The 21,935-nt window shown below is 36.6% G+C and overlaps 1 protein-coding gene across 1 annotated transcript in view; it reads right to left on the reverse strand.

The window, feature by feature from the left end:
• The window catches only part of TMTC2 (transmembrane and tetratricopeptide repeat containing 2), a gene marked incomplete at both ends in the record, with an annotated part of 47,947 nt that overhangs the window by 25,021 nt on the left and 991 nt on the right, over positions 1-21,935 (reverse strand). The window contains one exon of the mRNA XM_010283196.1: positions 1,326-1,440. Within this exon, the coding sequence (XP_010281498.1) occupies positions 1,326-1,440 (115 nt within the window). The remainder of the gene's footprint in view (positions 1-1,325; positions 1,441-21,935) is intronic.

Genomic DNA, 21,935 nt, shown 5'->3' on the forward strand with positions numbered 1-21,935 from the left:
TGCTGGGTTCAGAAATTATTCTTTAAATGCGAGCAGAAGGAGTTTCTTCTTAAAAATATGCTTCTCACACTCTCCATTGCCTAACAGAGACAAAAAAAAATACGTGCATACATGTATGTGTATAATTGTATGATCATTAAAAATACACATATTCTGAGATATGAATTTGATTTGGAACATAAATTCTGTCATTAAATTATTTAGAGTTTCCAGTATGTTTACCTGTAAGGCAAATGAATGAACTGGGCAACTTATTCCTTGTTAAACAAAAAAAAGAAAAAAACACTGTTATGATAAACTTAATTTCCAGGTATTATAAATGACAATTTTAAACTGGACTTACAGGCAGAACATTCTTTACTTGTTTATTTATTTAAAGAGGCTTACTCTTTAGGCATTTCTACCGCGCACAGGACTTTATTTTGATACTACCACCTAATGAACAGCAGTCACCTGGATTTTGTTCTCTGCACACATGGCAAAACAACAGCGTATAGGTATTGAGGGTGACGAGCCTGTCTCGCAGCAGAGCCCCTCTCGGGCGCTCGGGCTGGGTGGGTGATGGCAGGAGGGGAAGGAAGGGCGAGCGCCGGCACGATGAGTAGCGCTGAGCAGGCGAGACGCCCAGCCAGGACACCCGGGAGAATCTGCCCCCTCCTCGCTGGGGCACACGGCACGACCATGCCTCAGTGAGAAGCTGAGCGCAGCACTAGCTCCTGTGTTCATGAGTCGGTATGTTAATGAGTTAGGAAATCTTTTTCCCTGCTGTATAATTATTTTGATGCTCGTGATACTTACTCTCTTACCCACCTACAACAGGATTCTAGTAATTAAACTTTCTTGAACCTACACTGCTCTCAAGTCAGTCACAGTAGAAAAGTAATTTGCTGTTTTAACATTTTAGACCTCTGGAGCTAACCAAGGGTTATTGGCTTATGCTTACACCCACTCCCCCCACCAAGTGTTATTCAGACTTGAAAAAGAAGTCTAAATAACACCTCTATATTTTAGCAGAGTCAGAAACAGATGGAGCGCTACTGTTGCCAGCTCACCTATCTGTAGTTTGTTCAGTGTGGTGGGTTTTTTGCTTCTTTTAAAGGAAACAGATTTGTAAGTTTACCTTCTCCGTACTCAATATGTGAATATACGATACTGTTGCCCAAGAAAAGGTCCTGCCCACTCCACAATTTAAGAAGCATGATTAATGAAACAACTATTACAAAGCAACAGCTAACATCATCTCCATTTCCAGCAAGAAGATCAATAGCTCCATTCACAACAGGTTTCACAGACGATCCAACCCCAGGAAAGCCACGCATACTTACAAATTATAAAGCATGTCAGCCATGTTGCTGCGGTAGTACAAGGCATTTCTATAGGCGCTTTCAGCTTCAGAAATTTTGCTCTGGCTCTTGAGAACATTTCCAAGGTTACCCCATGCTGTCAAGAGGAGAAAACAGTATTCAGAAAGAGCTACAATCCAATTACACATGACAGAGTACCTGAGTATCAGGAAGGTCCTCAGGGAGACAAACCCCACAAAGAAACTATTTTTATGGAAGAGGAGGGGAGGTTGGTTGTTTTTTCCCTCGGTTCTCTGGATCTCTGCATCTTACTGTGAGACTCACATTTTGTAGTGGTGATTTGCATACATTCTGCATACATATAGCTTTTGGGTGGGAAAAGGATCTTTAAGAACAAAATATGTTTCTCTGCTCTAGAAACTACTATAGCAAAAGGAAAGAACCATTTTGTTTTATATCCCCTTTAAATAAAAATCCCCAGAGTAAAATGTGGAACTGGGGCATCTTCATAGTTTTAGCTTTTTTATAAACCTATCTACTCTAAACAGCAAGAAATTTTCCCAGAGTAGACCTAGTTCTCACTGAACTATGCAAACTGACAAATGACACAGGAATTGAAAAAATGTTTAGGTAAGTAACCAGGATTAAAAGTATGCCATATGGATGAAAACATACTACACAGATCACTAAAATGCACTTTTTCTACTTGGAAAACTCGTGGTTCCTTTTCATACAACTTATTATACAACGTGCTTTTATATCCCATCTATAAAGGACTTGAGGTAAAAAAGTATTTAAGGTTCTACATGTGTTCCCTTTGCAGTTTTGTTGAGTGGCACAAAACCTGTACTTACAAAAGAAACTTGAACTAACATTTTATAGAAAACACAGCCCATGTTATTCACAATTTAGAAAGCTAATTTAACTGGCACTGTAATTATAGTCTATGTGTATACATGAAAAAATCACATTATACTTACAAATACATCAACGTTGTTTCATAAAACAGTTCTATTTTCACAAGTATTTTTTTAATGAGCAAGAGTAATGGAAAGATGATGCATGTCCTTTCCTACGAACACACAATATATGGCAAACTATTCTTCCCTCCAGATGCACTCACCATAAACATTAGCTCAAGTAGCAGTTAAATTCTGCCTCTTCAGTTACTCAAGCCTTTTTTTTACAGGAATTTGTGTCAATCCTGAGTAATGCAAACATTCAATGTAGTTTTAACATAACATTGCTTAGCAGGTTTATAATTATTTCACATATGTGGTTTTTTCCTTAGAAATTGCATTGCTTTCAAGCTGCTGTGGTTTGCTGCAGAAGCATCCTGTCACAGAGATGGAAACAGCAGCAAACACAGTATTTTCCTCTGAGCAGAATAAACAAATCATTTCAGGGAAAAAAAAAATGGAATCCTTTTATGATTCACAAATATAATGTCATCCAACTATGTATAACCTATTTTGTAAAGACAAAGAAAAAACTCCAATATTTCCATGAGAAAAGAAGCTATCACTTCTGTGAGTCACTTAATTTTAGCCTAGTATTTTATAAGATGAGAAATTATTCAAGTTATTCATCATTAAATTGACAGAAGTCACAAAAATGTTCCATCATTCTCCTGTTTAATGAAATAAAGCTGCTAAAAATATTGACATATTCACTCAATTTTTACACTCTTTGTTAGCATATATGCAGAATTCTGAATTTATTTCCCTGTTACTGCTACTGTTCATTTTTACACATAGAAAACATTTTAGAAGGAGCAATTAAAGTAACCAGCCAGTTTGTAAGCACGAATGCTTTAAAAAAAAAAAAATCTGTGTTTTTCTTAGAGCTCATTTGTGAAAACATACTCTGATGTTGCTTCTGCAGTACATGACCATCCAATTTCCTGCAGTGGTACGTTCCATATAATCTGTAGCGACTTTTGTTTTCACTCCAGTCTTCCATAACAGAGCATTACATCAAATGACCATTTGGACTACTGATAACAATTTCCTGCTATACAGTTACTTGCTCCCAACTACTTTGAAGTTCAGTAAATGAAAGGATGTATAGAAGAATGATTTGGTTCATCTTTTCATCTGTTAGAGTGGAAAAACCCTATTAACACTGTTAAATGTAATAGTTTCTCCTCTAAACTTCATTTCATGCTGTACGCTCTATTATTTATACGAGTTAAGATATTTTTAAGGCAATACTTTATTTTACATTCTGCAAAATAAGCTGTGTCAAGTTTTTAATATCAAACAATATTTAATTTGCATTATTTAGTTTGAAATGTATTCCATTTAGACTTTTGTCTAAGCTTGTAAAACTGCAAAAGATTAATTTAACTTAATGTGAAATACTAGAAGAAGTGCTAGCAGGAAAAAATAACTAACATGAAACACAACAATCTCACAATCTGTCATTGAAAGAAACATGAAAACCAAGGTCTTTTTACTTCCCCAAACTATAAAAGCTTGGTATAAATCTTCACATCTATTTAAACACAGAATTAGTTAGATGAGTGACCTAATTCTGTCTGGAGATGAAGCTACATGGAACATTTTATAGAGTAAATGCTTATTTGTAGAGATCATACTCATAGCCCTAGAAGTTATGAAAAGCTGTTGTCTTCAGCAACCACATCCTCCTGGTTGTTGGTGTGTGAGGGACAGAAAAAGAGGATGAGCTACACAGAAAAGAGGCTACATCAGCTACTCAAGGAACTTTACTCCTTTTTTCTCTTACTGCAACTAACCTTAGGAAAAACAAAAAATTACAATTATTAACTACAACTCTGGCATCCAATTCATCAATCCATATCTCAAGACAAATTTCTCCTGCAAAACGGTAACAACATTGGTTCAACTATGTGTGTACTCAGAAGTAGACACAAAATTATACTTAGTCATGAAGCCACATCCCTGTTGAAGACATCCTCTGTGACTCCAGCTAAATTTCAGCATTCAACTACTTGTCAACTGTACCTGGTGAGAACTTAAAGATTAATAGTCTCAAAAAAAAAAAGAAACTAGGTCAGTAATTTTGGAATTTAGAATGGATTTTTATTCCACTTATTTTTTTAAGTATATTTTTCCCATAAAATCTGTAATACCTGGAATTGCAAAAGGGAACATTTAATACTCAGAAGATGCTAAAGTGTATGTATACCGCAATTTAATCTTTAATTACAAATTCAAATCTTCCCCTATTGGAGACCCTATTCAGCAGGGAGAAAAAGCAAGCTGTGAATGAAACAGCTTTGTAATATTTACTTTTTGCCTTCTGCTTAATTCCCTGTGCACCAACAAGACCAAAATAGTCCCAGGTCTTTTAGAAATAATATTCCACCATAGCATTGGAACAAAGGTAACATTAACATATCTCACACACCTACAAAACAGTCAATCCATTCAAACTTTATTTCATTGCCTACTTTTCCATAGATCATACTCAATATAAATGGGCATATTAAAAATTAAATCCATCTCATCTTCTTGTATCCTAAGCCAATTATAAACTGAAAAATCTCCTAATGCTCGAGAATTCCTACACTAGTTACATTTCTTTGCAGGAAAACGGAACATTTTAAAGGGGTTTTGTTGCTGTTGTCGATTTTAAATAAATAGCAGGAAAAAATATGTAGCACTAAGTAGGAAAATAAGCAAATGTTTAAGTGTTATAATTTTGGCCATATCAAACTAGATTTCTATTAAACTTTAAAGATTACATTTATGCCACCTTGCAGTGAGAATAGGTCAAGTTCTCAGGCATTTAATTGCTTTCAAAATGAAAATGAATATGACAAATTTCAGATTCCAATTTAACATGATTAATTTCTCCACTATCTCATAGAAACTGAGTATTAAGATTTAACAAGCCTGAAAAATACCAGGTTGGCATATTAAACCTTCTCTAGGCACCTTCATTCTGGAAGAGAGCAAGACAAACAACAGTGAAGCAGAACAATGTTTTCCAATCTAATCTGCCTGGATTTAAGAAGTACATCCTACGAAAAAGAACAGTTGAACTTTCAGCTTGCAGTTGAATGATGAAAACAAATGAGAAATGGAAATGAATGTGTGCAAATATCTTCATTTAAATAAATCTTTCCTCTCCTACTGAATCAAGGATCATGCTATGCTATTCAGTGAAATGGAAATAACAAAGCAACAAAGTAAAGTTTCAGAGAAAAGCACTCAGGTTGTGGAAAAGCATGTATGTTGATTACTTGATCCAATAGTTTGCTTTAAAAAAAAAACCAAACAAACAAAGCCAAATCATCAACAAAGTTAACCCGAAGTATTAAAGGAGGATTCTCCTTCCTACCTATAACATCCTTATATAAACCATTAAAAATGAGATTATAATAAAATCTATTTGGAAACTCACAACCTATTAACACATCAGCTGTCAAAACACCTCTGCTGAAACATGGAGAGGAAAAAAATCCAACTAAAATCCCATATTAAATCACTGAAATACAGCCTGTTAAACTGTTAAAAATATAGCAAAGAAAAGGAAAATGCTGTCTTTCCCAGTATGTTATGCCAGGAGACAAACACTGCCTTTTGTAAACCTTACAATGAGCAAACATACTTGAAAACTGATGAACTACAATGTAGGACTCAAGGTTAAAAAAATTAATACATGACATATACAATTCACATCAGCAAATTACTGAAGTTTTGTAATACTCTTCTCACCTTAAACTATCAGACTTATTCACAACAGTTAAAACACAGACTGATGAATGCATAAAAATATGAACTAGATTATTACTTGAGTGAAACAAACTACTTGAACAAAGACTGAAGTATTTAGGGAACAGCCAAGTCATTTGTAATCAACTTGTCAGCAGTTCTAAACCAGCAACTTTAGTTGACAGTAAAATGCACATCAAGCCAAGAAAACTTCTACAGAGCTTTACAGATATTTGTGCAGTATTTACTATTCCTTAGCTTGTGAAATGAATAACAGCAGTTCCAGGTTGCATTCCCTCTCTTTACAATCCTCCTGCATTTCTCCTGACTCATCTATGAAAAAGAAGTGAATGCATAACAATTATAGTGTCTATTTTCTGATAAATAGAGTTTAGGGATGAAGAGATGCTGGCCCAGGAAAAAAAAAAAACCCAACTTCAATTTTGTTGTTGTTGTTGTTGTTGTTGTTGTTGTTGTTGTTGTTGTTGTTGTAATGACACCTGTTTTTTGGAATTTCTGCAAGACGTCTCTTGGAAAGAGATGTTCTTTGATATCACAATTGCATTTATGTTCCCACTAAGTGCCATGAAAAAGATGCTCCTGGGCAGCATTTATGATAAGGGACACTAACACAAGAATCTCGATACAGTGGGAGTTCAGAAACTGCATCCTTGATTGTAAAAAACCACTAGCACAGCAGAAATACTGAATCTGATATTTGAACAAGCAGAGAGCATTTCAGAGCAGTAACAATTTCTTTAACAATGTAAATATTTCCATGATCCCATTACAGGAGGGGACAGGACAGATCATTTAAAAAAAGGAAAAAAAAAAAGTATCTGTCCTATTTCAAAGTTAAAAAACCCCAAACTTCATAAAATCCTTTCATGTTCAACTTCACTAGAGGAACAGCATTTGCCTTTTTTGTTAATTCCTAGTACTAATCTCTGCCTTCCCTTCTGGAAAGAAAGCCTCACTCCCACATACGGCAAAGGACAAGAGAGGGGAGCAAGTATGACAAAGAACATAACAACCAACCCATTTAACTTACATAAAACCCCTTAAAGAGCTAATATGTGCAATTTTGAAAAATACGCCACAATTCCAAACTACATGAAAAGGTGATAAGTAATTTGAGTCTAACTCCTAAAGGAGTTAAATAAAATAGGCTTTTACCTGACAGGCTTTTGAACAATAATTTTTATTTCCTCCCCCTCCAAATAAAAAGAATGGGAGAAGGGAGATATCATTGTACCCCTTCCAAAAATGGAGTGGAAAGAGAACTATGGTGATTATCAACACAGTTATCAATATCTTAGAGGTGCTTTTACTTTTACTTAGTAAAAGTAATGTTGATGGGTATCAAATCATGCCACATCAGGTTGATGAAGAGTGCAACTCCTCCATATTCCCCTATTTTACACCTAAACTATCAGTAAACTGGACTTCATGAAAAAGTTATTTCTGCTCCCCTGTTTACTTTGCAGACACTAGATTTCCAAGCTCATCAAAGATGATTAAGCATGTGGGCCTAACGTGCTCTAAAGCTCCAAAGAAGCATCCTTCTCTAAACCCGTTGAACTTCCTAGCCGTTATCACTGGTAAGACATTTATTTGGATGAGAACTGAAGGGTAAGAATTCTAATTTTACTTTTCTTAAACACTTTCTGCTGTTTTCAATACTGTCCAAAAGGATTTTCCATTTGCTTTTCTTCCCTTCCAAGGTTTACAAGTCAATTAAAAGTAAGATATGCACATTTTATATAAATCAAGTCTTTGGTACAGCACACTAATAATCTCCTCTTGGTACGGCATCAATATTTGAAATTTGCATTACAGTTGGTGCAAAGTTTTATGTTTTCTTTCATTACAAACTTCTTGAGTGAGAAAATCAGGTTAGAACAGTATGACAAAATTTAAAACATTACAAGGAGGAAAACAGTACTAATTACACTTCCCACTTTGAAATGTTGTGAAGTCTTCCAAGAACTTACATCACAGTATGACTTATTTTTATTTTATATTTGTTTCCTGAAATTAGTTACTTAAGTAGTTACCAGTGTAATGGAATGAAACCTGAAAGAACTAAAATAACTCAGTGGAAAACTAGGAGGTTTTTACTACTTTCCAGGTGATGCTTCTGATAAAGGGACAAAAACAGCATGGGGAAGATGCTTTGGCCTTGACCACACTGTGTGTATTAAAGGGTGACTAGTTTCTACAGGGCTGTCACCATAAAAGGTTTGATGAACACTAAATTAACTTCTAAAACTTTGGAGCATAAAATAAAACCAAAACCAAAAAGAAATAACCTCTTCTCTTTTGCTATTAACTTTTATGTGGACTGAATTCCTGGAGCATGACAATCCAGGCTTCCTGTTTAGGACACTTTTTTTTTTCTTTTTACCACCTGTTCTTAACACTTTTTTATTTTTGCACTATAAATTACTACTTTACAGCTATCAGTATGAAAATAATGAATTACAAGCATTCACATTCCCACCTCACCCTGTGGCAATATGACCACAATGTAGGCAGCATCAAGTGCAGCAGCATGTTGTGAATCTCTCAGCTCTATGGTAAATGGGAGCAAACAGAATATTGAATATTCTTGGAACTTTCACTAAGTATGTTTTTCTATTAATTCTTAGCACCTACACTGTATATTTCTAGATCAGATCAAATTGTTCGGTTTACCACCTATTGGAAGCTCCACGTTAACAGCTGAAAGACACATATTGTCCTGCATAGAGCACTGGACCACTGCTAAGGTTACAGACTCTTCAAAAATTAGAGAATTTTATGAAATAATGCTGACACAAGAGGATACCTCAGTAAAAATAAACTTAATGTAGTATGTGGCTTGCATGGAAAAAATACTTTTTTTCTTATGTTCTTCAAGTTTATACCTTTAAAATAGATACATGCCTGTCATCAGATTCAGCGCTCTCCAATTACAGGTGCTAAACTGGGAATTAAGAGAGGAATACTCTGTTCCCAGCTCTGTCGCTGGTCTGTTGTTCAGGAAGCTTCACCTCCTGATGCCTTTCCATTTATACACTTGACATTTGTTACTCATCCATTAATTGCGTGCTTTTTCTGCCAAGGATTGTATCTCACTATGGGTTTGCACAGTGCCTACTATAACAATGCAGCTAAACACTAATGGAACATAAATGCACAATAACCTCTAGAGGAATGAAGTAAAGGAAGAAGAGGAAGTGTCTTGGAATACAGAAGAGAGATGTAAGGAACATCTCCCCATATAATTACTATTCTCATAAAATGAGGGCCCAGAAAACTAAGTTACTTACAGTTTAAACATTGTGGGAACATTGGTATTTGTGTCTGCATTTTACATTTTGATCTATGTTCTTAACTTCTGTTAAAGGGTTATCCTTCCTAAAACACATTTGGGAGCAGACAAAGCTTGTGCTTGGTTAAAAAAAACAAACAAACAAACAAAAAAAAACACACCACCAAAAACCCACGCTATGAAATCTGACATTCCTTTGAGAGTCTTTTGAGGAGTTCTCAGTGTGGTCTACTTCATGAGAAATAAGTTGAAACATTAAGACCAATGTCTGTAAATGGAAAATTCATCCTACTAAAAAAAAAAAAAAAAAAAGGCTGAGATTTGCAACAGAGGTCAACAAGTTTCCAATATCCAAATATTCCAAATTACCTTTGTTGGGTAATGCATGAGGAAAGAGCACTAGTTACACCATTCACATTTGAAAGGTTGTAACCATAAAGAACAACACCTTTTCCTCCTCGTTGAAAGGTTAAATTCATCAGCAGCCTACGGCTTTTTCCTTTCAAGGATACTACTCGATAAAGCAGAGTGGTGCTCCAGTCTTTAGCATTCATATTTCATCAAGCAATGACTTCTAGAGGGAGAAAAAGTTTCACAAACAGAGGCACGATAGGTTTCGCCAGTAAAAATTCTGAAAGCTCAGCTGCACACTCAAAAAAAGGCAATGAAGAGAGCTCAACATTTTAAAATAGTTTTTCTACAACACAGACCCACTATCTCTCACAAAGATATTCAGAAGATCAATTAGATGTTTGTTAAGTGGTTTGAGAACAGAAAAGTTCATGTAAATGCTAAAGGTTGTTGCTTTGAAAATGGAACAGGTTTTGCCTAAGTTCTGCATTATGGTTTGTACAAGGTATTTATATTTTCCTATTATTCCAAAGAAATAAAGATTTATTTTCAAAATATGTCCTAAATTCATTCCCATCATTCGCAATAATTTTCCTCGAAAAACTTGACTTGTTAATGGCCGCATTTGGGTTAAGTTACCTCATTTTCCTAACTCTGCAGCAAAAGTGCCCTGTTTCTTGTTTCCTAAAGGGATAAATGGTTTCTATATACCCATAATTTATGAGTTTAATCTACTTTATACAGTGATTTTTTAAATTTTTTTTTAAATCAGTGGGTATGTGGTAATGTTAAGACAGGCTGTATTAGATATTTACCACCTCCCAATTTATATATATTATTCTTCTGTTTATTAAGAGTGTTATTTATATCATGTGTTCAACACTTTGTTGAGCAATTCCAGGCTTTTGGAATGACAGCAGGTGGAAGAAAAACATAACTGAAAACTAGGCAGAGCTCTTAAAGCTATCCAACACCATGTCAGCATGGGTACTGAACCAACGGACTTCTGGCAGGCAGTGCTTCAGTTTTGTTTCTTAGTTTTGAAACCCTGATGCAAATGGGTATGAATGCATGATACTCTCTACTACGCTCAGCATCACTGCCTGATATACTCGCTCCACTTGCTGTGTTACAGAACATTAACTTTTCCTCCCCAAATGATAGCACAGTGGCTCTGTCAGCTCAATGAACCTGCAAGATGATACTGAACAGCTGGTAAAGTGTTCTTAGGCTTCACCATTTACTGTTTAGTCTAGAGCATGGACTCCTTGTTCTGCCTACTACACACTTGCAGATTTTGGTAATACAATTAGCTTTAATGAACTTAATCTCAAGTGTGCAAGGGCTCCACAATCTAACTAAATAGTAAATACCGCACTAACAGGGTATTTAGCAAGCAACCAGAATAAAGCAAGACATCAAAGAAAAATGATAGGCACACTCACATACTCCCACTTCTGTCAGACACCCTGATTACTACAGGTGACAGAGTACTGTATGAAGAAATTCTCGCCAATACCTTCATTTGAGGTGCCAGAGGATCAAATAACACTTCCTTACTGTTTTAGTAATGTATGAACAATGTAAAACATTTTCAGAGGAACATTATAGAAACTCTTAACAACAGTAGCCTTCACTCACTATCAGTCAACAGCGAAGTTCAGGAAGAAACATATGCTTCCCAACCACTAATCTCTCAGATGCAGGTACCATCTCACATCTCCCAGGAGCTGCCTCAGTGTGGCCAGCGGGCTACATGGACAGTCCTTCCACTTGTCCCGCAAGCGAAAGACAACACTCCAGACGAAGCTGTCCTGTAAACCAGGTTCAGTCCATAAAGCCAGTGCTCATACTGCAGAACCTCTAAAAAGATTCAAACTAGAAATCACCACCTCACTACAATTTTGTAGGTGTTCTTTATAAATAAACAAAGAAACACAATGCCAACACACCGTTCTGGATACGTCCTCCCATTTTCCAGTCTTTGTACAATTCAGTTTTGTTTAATGTTGCAATATGTGACAAAGATACCCTGATTATGGTAAAACTACTGCAAGATAACAGACTTGTTGACAATACAACAGTTTCCTACCTTCCGAGCTGTGCTGGCACGCCCCAAGGCATCCAGAAATAGCTTTTTCATCCAACAGAAAGGTAACAACGAAAGACTGATGAACATAGATTATATTTTTTTTCAACGGAAATCGTGTTGTCAAAGAAGGTAACTGCTGGAGGTTGCTTCAGGGCAGTATTTCATAACACAGAAGCTCTGGTGGAATTATCATTTTAAGGAACTCCTGCACATACCACCCTCCAGGCCATTCAGTTCTGCCACCCCGACCATCATGCTAAGATGATTTTTGGGAAGTCTTCAGTATGATTCAGGCAAACAAACTGATCCAGGTTAGAAAAAAAATGAGAAAAGGCAGATCATAGTACCTTTAACATCTAATCTAGTCACTGTTCTGTTGACAGCAGAGCCCGTTCACACCTTTCTTTGCACGGCTGCACTAGCCATGTGTGCACTGCAAGTATGTGAACACGGTAAGCCATTACTGCTATAAAGTTCCCATATCACAAAACTTCACAAGGGTCATGAACAAAGCAGTGAACAGTGCTGACCCGAAACTCTCATGATATAAGGATATGTATTTTGCAGAGGCGATGGACTCAAATCATGCAAGAAAGCGAGAGGAGGCCAAAGGAGCAGAAAAATCCAAGTGGAAGAAGAGGAGAACTCTGGGCTCCTCAGACACCTCAGGAGTAACCCTGAGGAACTCTTCAGAGCACCAGACTGACTTCAGGCAAGGAGGCGACCAGGTACTAAATCTGTCAAATTACATAACTTTTTAAACAGCAGGCATGGTTCTAAAAAAATTACCTATGATATATTTCAAAATTATCGCCTATGTCCCGAGTGGTGAACTGTAAACCAGCCTCCTGCAGAAATGGAAGGGTGCACTGAACCGGCTGAAATGACAGCCCTGGTCCTCACACCTAAACGTAGATGGGTCATGTTGGCTCCTTTGCAGGAAAGCAGAACAGAGAGGACAGTGTCCTGGAAACGCACCAGAGGAGCCCTGGGGAGGGGAAATCAGCACTAGGGTTTGTCAAACCAAGAGAATCGTCAGAATGCTCAAATGACGCATGTCAGGCTTGGAAAAGGCAAATTAGTGCGTGCCCAGGAAGCAGGCTTTTCATGACACTGCAAGTTGTATGGTTTTGTTTGTTTTGTTTTAAACCACTTATTTAAGGCAAGACAGAGCCTGTGAAGCATGGCCAGCCAATACGTATCCACACTGGTATGGAAATATAGGTGGCAGAGAGGAAGGCAGGTCATTAAATTACCTCCTTCGTATTTTGAAGCTAATTAAAGACACTACAGTTATTAACTGGCATCTTTAATAGTCCATATTCCAAATATCTTCTGTGTTTTAAGACCTGAAAGAAAAGTTCAGTGTGCTAGAGCATCCAAGCAGAGAAGGAAATGACACTGAGCACTCAGTCCCTTTATTTTGTGATCTTTTCTGTAATTTAAAATAAAACTATATGTAAGCCTTTTGTGCATACTATAATTGCATCAGCCATCATCTACTTTTTGCATGCATGAGGGCTGACAACAATGACAGTCCAAGTTTAAGTATTAATGAAACTCCCTATTACAAAGGAAGGGTATTGGAAATCTTAATAAAATACTTGCATTTATCTATCTACACTGGGATTTTACACTGTCAGAAGAGGTATGAAGAGGCATGTGTGTAAATTACTGTCCTGTCCACATTAAAGGTTAGTTTCTCTACCAGATTTATGTAATGGGACCTCAGTGTGTACCAGTATGAAATCTGTTACAGATTGGAAAATGAGGACATGTATCCCATGGAGAAAATCATTACGTAAAGAAAAAAATTCACAGTTGACATATTTTGAAAAAAAAATTTAAAAAACCCAAAACAATTGGGTGACTATGTAATGCATTTAAACAAAAATGCTCAGCTTGAGAACCAACCTGGATAATCTTGTTTTCCTTTAATTAATAGCAACTCTTACAGGCTAGTTCCATAGAACACACAAATATGGACCGAAGACCTGACTTTTAATCAAACTGGAAAATAAAATCTATCATTTTCTGGCAAAGAAAACACCAAACAATCCATTTCACTTGATAGGCTACCAAAAAAGATAACTTTGACAAAGCTAATCCCTCCTTGATCAGGCGTGGGTTTTTTTGTACTGTAGTTTCTAGCACAGATGAGTTTGTTGAATGATTTTGCAGAGCACCTCAGGGAAGGCGGGGGAAGAAATAACAGTCTGATGAGTCCATGTCTCAAAACAGAGTAACAGAGTACATGTCTCAAAATTGTTTATTTCTTTAAATTCTCAGTATATGCAAAGGGGGGGAAAATTCTAGCTAGTACTTAATAATAGATTCTCTTCCTATCCCCCTGCTATTTAGGGTTGAGAGATTAGAGATGCTGTTGGACTACACTCAAACAAAAAAAAAAAAAATTAGTATCCTTCTTTCCAGTCCTCTCTCTCTCTATATAAAGGAAGAATATCTGGCTTTCTGGTATCATGCTGAAGGAGAAGCAGATATCCCACAGTGACTTGGGTTTCAGAGGAAATTACAGCACTACTGAAGAACTGAGAGAGAGAATATTGTCACTGGAGAATAAATTCAGACTTTGAACTGAAGTATAAACCACTTTCTTTAAGCCCTCCAACATATTTAGCATAACCAGACTCTTTTGCTGATGCTGGGCTGCCTGTGGGATGCTCAAATACTCTAGATAACTATGGCTGTTTCCCAAAGAACTTACTAATGGCCATTCCTTCTACACTTTCTAATCATCCTGGGCAGCAGTACCACCTATTTAGAGCACCTTATACTGTTTTCAGAGAGTAGTCTTTTTATTTAACTTTCAAACAATTCTATGCAGTTCACTTACTAGTAGAACTTTCTCTTTTAAAGCTGTTAGGAGTGGCAGACAGAAAAAGTATTTCTTATTTATTTCAAGAACTCTGAAGCATCCTGTACAAAATTTATCGTTCAAATTCTCCCATTTTTGTTATGAACAAAGACACCAAATTTACCACAGTATATCCTACATGATTTATATATGGCAATAACATACTTGTATAGCCATATTAGTTTATATATTACTAATTATGTTTTTAATATATAATTGTAACCTTTGAATTTTTTACTTATATAAGGTCATTTTATTATTGGGTGCATTTCCCCATACGGTAGCTGTTACAAGGGTTATTTCTGATGGTTGGAAACATTTTGCAACACTGACAGAAGATATACGACCTTTACAGTAATTTATTCTTTAAAAAAATAGACAAACTTAAGTTTCTGACCAAAGCTGAAAATAATAATAGAAGTCAAGGAAAATATCTGTGAAACATTTAGTCAAAAGATTAAGTACCGGAAAGTTCTGGTGAAGGTGTTGGGAAGATTGACGATTAGTTGGTGCTATGTTTCTCTGACAATTACTTCTAAAAAAGTTGACTAAGAAGTATGGCTAGAATCACCATAATGACTATGTATCCCGATACGAATTTAGCAACCAGCTTAGTAGCATTATTGTACTGTCATAAATGTGCAGAGGTTTTAATACAATAATGATTCACCAAAATTTTAGAAAAATGATCCAATGTCTAATGACAATCGGTAGTATGAGTTCCATTCCAGAGGGAAAAACTAAGATTAAAGCAGTTTGTTCAAAGGCTAAAGAGCTCATTACCAGACCTGAAACAAACTCATGAATACATAATTCCGGATGCTATGCTCATATTACTGATATTTCTTAACAGCGATAATATGCAAAACTTTTATGCTTAATTATTAGCAGGTTTTATATTTTTAAAGTCTGCTAGTTTATGGCAATCTACAATATGGTAATGCACCGAAATTACTTTCTCTCTTAAGCTTGTTTTTCAAAACCAGCATTTTCCATTCACTGCAATGGCATTTGAGCAAGATCTTTACCATTTTTAGAGTGAATTTATTATTATTGAAGTGAAATGAATCAAAGCAGCAAGAAATAATTACTGTGCAGAGTGGTACTTTGGGCTATCGGCCCAAAGATGAGTTGGTCTTTTACTGCCAAGTTGCGTATGAAAAAAGAATACATGCACCAAAACATAGAAATGCAATCCCAAATGCTCGAAGTATTTTTAAATGCCCACTGTGGTGTCTGTTAAAAAACACACTATTCTCTTTAGCAGGCATAAAAAAATTATGGTGAACAACTAGCTGTGTGCCAGGGAAACAGCTACCAAAACCAAAACTCTAAAGGTATTACAAGAGAACCCAATTTCTTGTCAGCAAAATGTAGGATCTTAATAATAAGCATATTAGAAGAATGGCATACATTGAAGTATTTAATCTCCTTTTGTCTCCAGTCATCACTAGTGATACAAAAATATTAATAATCATGGAAAATACTGGTTTATTGCACCTTTTTGAGGGAAATATGGCTTCTTTACCTAGTTTACTACAAGGTGTTCTAACTGCTTTTCCTCACTGCACTATTAGTTGGTATTTTCATCATCTGCTGAAGAAGAGACTTCCCACTGACAACTACTGTTAGGAAGAAATCATTTTCTAAGAGTTGATAAGGATAACAGCACCAAGCTGTCAAACCAGATGGAAACAGCTTCTAGTATTTACTTCTGCCCAAGTGCACAGAACTAGATCATACAATCCCTACAATGACAGTCATGGATTTTTTCTTTTTCTTTTTTTTTTTTTTTTTTCAATCAAAGGAGCAACTCTTGGGTGAGAACAAATTTGGGTGCCTTTTTAAGGATAAAAAATTTATGTAAATGGAATAAAACTAACTCACATGATTTTTTTTCCCCCTATAGTAACTCTTAAAACAATTTATATAAGAAATACATTTGCTTGCTGCATTAGCAATGGTAAAATAAAGAGAAAAACTCTACAAACTATTCAACATAGATAACAAAATGAAAATTGCTTTTTTAAAAACATACTAAAAACAAAGGTTTTTTTTTCAGTTCAGATTAAAAGGCAAGTATTACGCTACACAGGTGAGATTAAATAAGCTAATTTCTAAATTCAGCTTTAAGAATTCCTTCAATTTTATTTAGCAGATGGTGTTAGCAAACTAAACAGTAAACTAATTACATAAAATGACATTAAAACTACAAAAGAAACAAAAATGCAATTGCTACTTTTTTATGACTGCTCAGATGAGCATACAGCTACTCTATACATTGTTGTTCAACTAAGATGCTTCACTATCTGAACTTCATATTCATATCTTGACATTCACATACACATACAGAAGCAGTCTTTACCAATCCTATGTTAAACTGATGATAAGGGGAAGGGGAAGAAAAAAAAAGAAAAAAGGCAAATATCCACAAAGTTCCAAGGAATAAACTGATCAAGGCTGAGTGCTATGCCAAAGATGTCAAAAATGCCAAGTTCTTTAAATCTTCTACAGGCACAAATATAGCAGAATGAGGCAGGAAGATTTCAGAACCCTGTTGCAAAGGAAAAAAGAGAAAAGTAGGACAGGGGAAAAAGCACATTGTGGTCTAGAAGAGTATTTCAGTATTAGAGTATCTTCTGAAAACATTAAAAAAATTGAATGATTCACACTCACAAGAACTGGGAGTACGAGGAAGACTGGAAAGATAGAAGGAAAGTGGCTCTGTATTCATATGGAACAACTTCTATATTCTTCTCTGTGGACACCAGGTCTTGGTCTTACTGCTGCCCACTGAGAACAACAGGGTAACCAATGTAAGAACAGGATTTTTAACTTGAAGTAGGACTATAAGAGGCAATACAAATTTTAAACTGCAGATGATCTGAAAGATTTATCCAGAAATAGGGGTTTTTTTCTTTTTTTTTCTTCTTTTTTTTAGTCTTCATGTCAATCACATACCAGGAACATCTAAGCAACCAGACTCCCAACAGTAGAGTTTATTTGAACCAAGAAACTCAATGCTCTCACTCCAACTTTGTCTTCATGTAAGAGATATTAAGGAATTGTGTTTTTTGTGGTTTTTTTTTTTTCTCCTGCAGAACTGATTCAGGAAAGGACTGAAGCACATATTCAAGTCCCACTGACCTCCCCAAGATGTGAATGTATGACGTTTCATTAACACTATTATGTAATGGAAAAAGGACAATCATCTGGGAAACATGCAGAACTGGTTATGAAGCTGAAATCTGTAATGCCAATTTAAATCAGTGCCACATATGAGACAGGGCTTATCAGATCGGGTACAGCACCACAATAATGTGGTAATATTGTTTTTGGAAGCAGCTTGGTATCTGTTTCTTGCTGTATGTTCCATTGCAAAAAGAGTAGTCACATAAATGAATTTAGCAAGAGTTGAATGCCTGTTTAAAGTTAAGCACTCACTTGGTCTAGCAGGTCAACTAGTTCCAGGAAGGATCTTCAAAGTTTCCTTACAAATGTCAGTGCAATCACCAGGAGACTAAAATTTCATCAGTAGATATGACTAAGCAACTAATACATCTACAGCAATCTAACAGTCTAAGCCTGTCTCTGTTATTTTCTACTTCTTTAATCAGTGTCTAGAACAGTACAGCAAATACATCTGAACATCAAAGGTCATTATGATGTGGACTGCAAGGTACAAAATGGCCTGGAGGAAAAAGATTATGCTTTTTGAAGGCTGCTTTTGGTACTACAGAGAAAACTAGAGATAGGAAGGCATAATGAGAGCAATTATTTTGTGTGTCATTGTAATTTTATATTAAGCACAAAGTAATCATCACCACAGAAAGAGTCTCAGTCTAATTGAAAAAGATGTGACAGTTACCACACATTTTTAACTTTTTTGTTTGGTTTTACATTTTGGGAGGCTTCCTTTGCTATAAAAGAACACTTAAATAATGTGAGCTGTTTTATATCAATTGGGCTCCTCATTAATTTGAAGACAACACAGAGAAACACTTGTGCCTTTCCCTCCCTAGCGTCAAAACATGTATACAGCCACTTCAGGATCCATAAACTACATGAATCAATCTTGCCTATTTTTCTCTCAAGTGCTGACAAACTGTAACGAGGCAAGCCTCGGATCACTTTAAAGATATTTGAAATACTAGTCATAACCAAAACAGCAGATGAACGAGCCCAGTAACAGATGCAGCTAAGGCATCCCAAGTCCTCATTATGACTCCACCAGCCAAGGGGCTGGCAGCTGCCTGCTGCACAGTAAGGCAGCCAGCAAAGCCTGGCTCAGAGGTGTGCATCACCACCTTCTACTGACTGGACTCTCCTGTAGTGTATTACAGGTTTTTTGGAGACATGAGCCATGCACCATCCTTTTGAATATTTTTTCCACATTGTCAGTAATTGACAAGAACAGCCTGGAGAAATGTAAATCGCAGAAATGCTGTGGCTGCCTGCGAGGGTAGGGGCTTTCTCACCTGAGGCAGAACACTACTTCCCTGCCTGCACTGCCGGCAAGGTGCCCGTGAGGGGGCCAGAAGAAAGTGCTGATGAGGTGCTTATCGCCCACTTCTTCACTGAGAATTGAAGATGGAGAAGCTGCTGAACAAGGTTGCCTGAAAGTCCCACAGTAGCAGAGATTATATTCTTATACGTGCTACAATGCAGAAGACCTGACCTTAAACTAACACCATGTGAGAGAACTCCAGTTCCAAAGCAGTTCAGTCCCATTAGTGCACAAATGCACATGTGCTAATAACCTGCCTCTTAAATGACCTTATTCATACAGCACATCAGCTCAGTGTCGTCACACGGCATCCAGTCGCAGAGTGGCTTTCATCCTGCTTGGCCAAAATACAGGTGGATCTGGAGCAAAACACTTGGCTCCTTGCTTGAGCAAAACTGGTCTTTGTGGATTTCTACTTTATTAGTTTATTAGTTCCCACACTGGGAGTTTTTGAAGGAATCCCTCTTTGCTTTTTAGCCTAGGACAGAAACTCTAGTTCAGAAGCTCTTAGTAGGAGGAGAAAGGAAAAGCAGAACCATCAGGGAAAATGATTCCGCTGCTCAAAATGATCAGAAGTAAGAAAATACTCATGAGGAGAAACAGCTGCGAGTCAAGGAAAACAGAGAAACAAGGAGCGTCAGCCTCTTCTTAGCAGCCTACAAGAAAGGAAAACACTTCTCTACCGTTTGACTGAGCAGTCCATTGTCTCACTGTCTGAATAGCCTATTTATCCCTAGTATTCATAAAACTAAAAAAAAAAAAAAGCATACAAAAATAAATTGTTTTTCCTATGTCAACCTCATTTAATTATTGAAGAGTAGCTTGAATTGTTGATCTCCTAACGCTTCAGTGGGATTGGCAGCCAGTCTAGTCCAGTCAGGCTTGCCTGATTGTATGAGAAATAGAAAATAAAATTAGCATAGTCTAAGCCAGGGATAATCTAGGAAGTATTCACAATAATGAATAGAGTTGGGTGACAGGTTGCTTTAGCCGGGAGTTTCTGATACTCAGCCTTGTTACAATGTGTGTGGGCTAGTAAATATTCAGCAGAGTTTTAACAGGATATTCTAAGGAGATTTACAGTCAGCTCAGTCATGTCTATATCACCTCACTGACATGCTGTCTTTGCTTTTGCATATCTTACAAGAAACTTAATGTCAGCTTATATGGCAAGAAAGCAGACAATCATATATACATAAATCTGTGCATACTGAGATGTGTATGACAAAAATAGCTCGCCTTGTCTCCTGGGAGAATAATACCCAGCACTCTAACGTCCAGGCAACACTGCAGCCAATCCTACTATTGAACAAAAACTAGAATTATTTCTTTTTAATCACAAAAACTGGCTCAAAACAAGGATACAACTATTAATACTGTCTAGGATAACTGTAGGGATCTCCACCAAGGACAAAAATAGAACATCCATTAACTATTTAATCAAGTGCACACACATTCTTTTCCTTCCAAGGAATGCCAACATTTTAATGAAAGCTTTATATTGTCACTAAACTGGTAACTCTCACAGCATCATATAATCGCTCTGGTGCGCTGTCTCGCTGTTCAGTTACTTCTCTTCATTTCTTGCCCTCCTGCTCTAGTTTTGGAAAAAAGTGAAAGAAATGGGATGTGCTTGTTCACAGCTAACAAATAGTCACTTACTGTAGCAGCAAGTTTAATATTTTTACCTAGGGCGATAAAGCATATGAAGAAGAGTTACAAAATCAAACTGACAATGGACAAGCTACTATAATGCTGCTTTACAAGGCATCTTATCTGCCAAATCTACTTTTTCACTCCCTATGAGCTCACAGTAACACCTGCATTTGCCTCTCACTATCACAGCTTTTAGACTATGGCATGGTAACTGTCTAACCAAGAAGCACACCTCTATCAGCAGATGACTTTGCACGATATAATGGGCTTCTGAGGAGAGAACTGGAAAAACTCAAGTGCAATATGTTCAAGCACTGTCAAATTTTTCTTTCACAGAAAGGCAAAGCAATCAAATCATCCCTTCTCACTGATGAATTGTGAATAACGAAGGCTTAGTCAATGCCTACATTGCGCTCACAGGTGGTATTTTGACCATTCTCATATAAACTTACTCACATGCCAAGAGTAGTACAGCCAGGCAGCTTGGAGTTCAGGATTCCAGCTGGATCTGCGGTATATGCTGAAACCACAGAGCCACAGCTAAACATTGTTACTGATCCCTACACTAGCCAGTTTACTGCCTGTTTGGATGTGTTTACACTGGCTGTAGTCACATTTCATTACAGCATAGATACAACCTTTGAGAGAAGTAACTGGGCAATGTTACGAGTAGCTGACATTTATATATTAACATGAAGGCATACGTGTTTGACAATAACTCCTTACAGTACTTGTATGCAGGAAGAACTACAGTAATTTGCTAGTCTGAATAATGTGATCTCATTTCCTCATTTTTATTATGTAGTATTGATGTTATTTGCATCAGATTAAATAAAAAAACCCAGCACCTCCCTGATGCTGTCCTTTACTATTTCTTATATTTTCAAGTCATAGAGAGCAGAACATTCGGTGAACATATGAAAAACCTTCATTAGCATGACAGATACCAGATTCCAAATGGAAAATTACCAGGGTGTGGTCTGTAATACTAATAATGCATCTCTGATTCCAAAATACAGAACTAAGATCAATGAAAAAGTATCCTCTTACCTTGGGGTCTCATTTTCTCCGTATTAATGCCAAACCTGTAACACCTAATCAAAACACATTCCTGCTTTTCACCATTTCTTA

Source organism: Phaethon lepturus, unplaced genomic scaffold (genome assembly GCF_000687285.1).
Source record: "Phaethon lepturus isolate BGI_N335 unplaced genomic scaffold, ASM68728v1 scaffold6873, whole genome shotgun sequence".
In the NCBI taxonomy this organism is placed as follows: domain Eukaryota; kingdom Metazoa; phylum Chordata; class Aves; order Phaethontiformes; family Phaethontidae; genus Phaethon; species Phaethon lepturus.